At 38.1% G+C, this 2500-nt stretch overlaps 1 gene segment (V, D, J or C); it reads left to right on the top strand.

The window, feature by feature from the left end:
• The first annotated feature begins 34 nt into the window (after positions 1–34).
• The window catches only part of LOC121311513, a 4414-nt gene continuing 1948 nt past the window's right edge, over positions 35–2500 (top strand). The window contains 2 exon segments of the C gene segment in view: positions 35–208; positions 1845–2177. Of these exon segments, the coding sequence occupies positions 163–208; positions 1845–2177 (379 nt within the window).

The following is a 2500-nucleotide window of genomic DNA, read 5'->3' on the forward strand; positions in this document are numbered from 1 at the left end:
ACGAATTTTTGCAACTCGCTAGAACCAGACTGGTGCAAAAAAAAAAAACCCACATAGCGTAAATATATTTATATCTGTATAAATCCAATAACTCTTCACGCAGATGTAACGAATTTGACATTGCCAGCAACAGAATCCGAGCACGGCCGGCAGCGTGGAAGCATGTGGCGCATTCTCGGATACGCCTTGGTCGCGGTATATTTCGAAGGTAAGTTTAACTTATTTTAATGACATATTGTTTTCTGGTATAACAGTCAACGTGTGATGTGATGTTTCTCTTTAAAACTAGCTCTTAAAAATAAAAATAAATAAAGTACAACACTGATAGACAACAAATGTTTCAGCATTAAGCACAAGTTTCAGCAGAATGTTTTAAACACACAGCAGGGCTGATTTTATTTAATCGTATAATATATACTTCAGACGAGTTACCAAATTACAACGCAGCGCATGTTAATCTACACTGTGAACCAGACGAGAAGACACGGGGTTTGTTCGTGAATCTATATTATATACACAAGCAATTCGAATGCAATTGAAATCGCTTTAAAGTTTGATTCTAAAGACATATATTTAAACATAGGGTACGGTGCAATTATTATTATTATTATTATTATTATTATTATTATTATTATTATTATTATTATTATTATTATTATTATTATCTGTAATAGCATTAATCGTTTCCCCGCTTTACCATTTAAATATTATAACTATATAAGTAGGGCTAGGGATTTTCATTAAAAATGGTAGAGATGTTTAATTAAAAAATCAATACACATAAACATAAATATACATATACAGTAGTGTGCCAGAACACCCGTGTCGTGCGTAAGAAATCAAACCGCTTTGATTCATTTCAAACAGTAAAGAGAAAAGGAACACAGAGCCGCGCACGGTAAAACGCAGGAGACTTTTTAGAAGCTGTTTAAGACGCCCGATTAAAACACAAAGCGGTCTGACATTTTCACACACAGAGTGCCTGTTCGTCCTCCATTCTTTCTAGATTAGTGCGTTGGAATTGAAATGGGAGATTCAGAGGTTTTTACGCAGGCAGGTATATGATATAAAAGACGCATCTTGAGGTAATAAATACGCACACTGCCGTGCCTGCAGAGATACAGAAACACGCACAGCTGTATCGACCCCAAACTTGGAAAACATTACATTATTGAAAGGACGCAGTGATCGGACTAATACACTAACACACGACCAGCAACCAAGCGTTGAAATGGACACTTAATACCAGTTTGGATTAGCGCGCTGTTTGTGTTACATGACCAATTCAGAGCGTTAAACACGTCGACAGTAACCCTAAAGAAATGCCGTTATGAAGACAGATACAACGCACACTGTACAAAAACCGTCTTTTTACAATATATTTACTTGAATATTGACTTAATAAAACCATTTAAGATTGATTATATTATATATTTGCGTATTATGTACAATTAAGAAGTATTTTACAGTAATACTAATAAATTTTACCGTAATTAAAAAAAAAAAGCTGGAAAAAACTCATGTCAATATTAATGTAAATGTGCTGTAGAATACGGTAAGTGTTTTTACTGTGCGAGGGAAGCGTTTCTCAAAGTCTTCTAATCTATTGATATCGCGTGTTAAAGGAATTCGGATTCTCACAGCGTTTACTCCAATGCTAACAGCACGATTTCTCCATATAGTAAAAAACGCACCCAATGAAGCTATTGAAATAAACAGCTTGTGCGCACAGTCCTGTCGTGTGGACTAGTGCGTGTGTGTGTGTGTGTGTGTGTGTGTGTGTGTGTGTGTGTGTGTGTGTGTGTGTGTGTTTGACTAGCTTTTTATGTGTTCTTGTCTTCTAGTTTCCGAAACGAGTCTCAGTTTACGCTCGTCTCACCACTTTGCTTCAGCCGGGGAGTCTCCGGTGGAGTTCACCTGCACCTCGAGTGCAGTGATAGAATCTGGAGGGGTCCGGCTGCTCTGGTTCAAAAAGAACGCGAGTGATGTATTGGAAAGACTGGACACGAAATGCAACGCGTCCCCGTGCAAATACACCAATGAATCGAACCACTCGGACACCTTCAAGCTGAAGATTACAAAGACAGAGCGAGAAGATTCTGGTACATATTACTGCGCGCACCCACCCGTTATGGACCTGGAGTTTTCCAATGGGGCCGCATTGAACGTTGTAGCAGGTACGAAATTAACCAAACCAAGTGCTATGCTATGCATTGTAGTATTGATGTACTTTATACCTTAGAACACACGCGTGGTTGTACAGCAAAGTAACACTGGAGTTAAAACAAATCCCTACCCCGCTGCAACTAAAGATTGTACAATATTGAATCGAGAATATTCAAGGTAATGTTGCATTTTACCCCATGAAAATACATTTTACTCTCTCAGTGTTAAAATTGTAGGGTAAGTTACTCTCAGAACCCAAATCCTGTCTAGTTTTGCTCCTACACAGTTTTGCATTAGCGCTGGGTACTGTAAATATCGCGGGTCCTGTAAAAAC

Source organism: Polyodon spathula, unplaced genomic scaffold (genome assembly GCF_017654505.1).
Source record: "Polyodon spathula isolate WHYD16114869_AA unplaced genomic scaffold, ASM1765450v1 scaffolds_3242, whole genome shotgun sequence".
Taxonomy (NCBI): Eukaryota; Metazoa; Chordata; class Actinopteri; order Acipenseriformes; family Polyodontidae; genus Polyodon; species Polyodon spathula.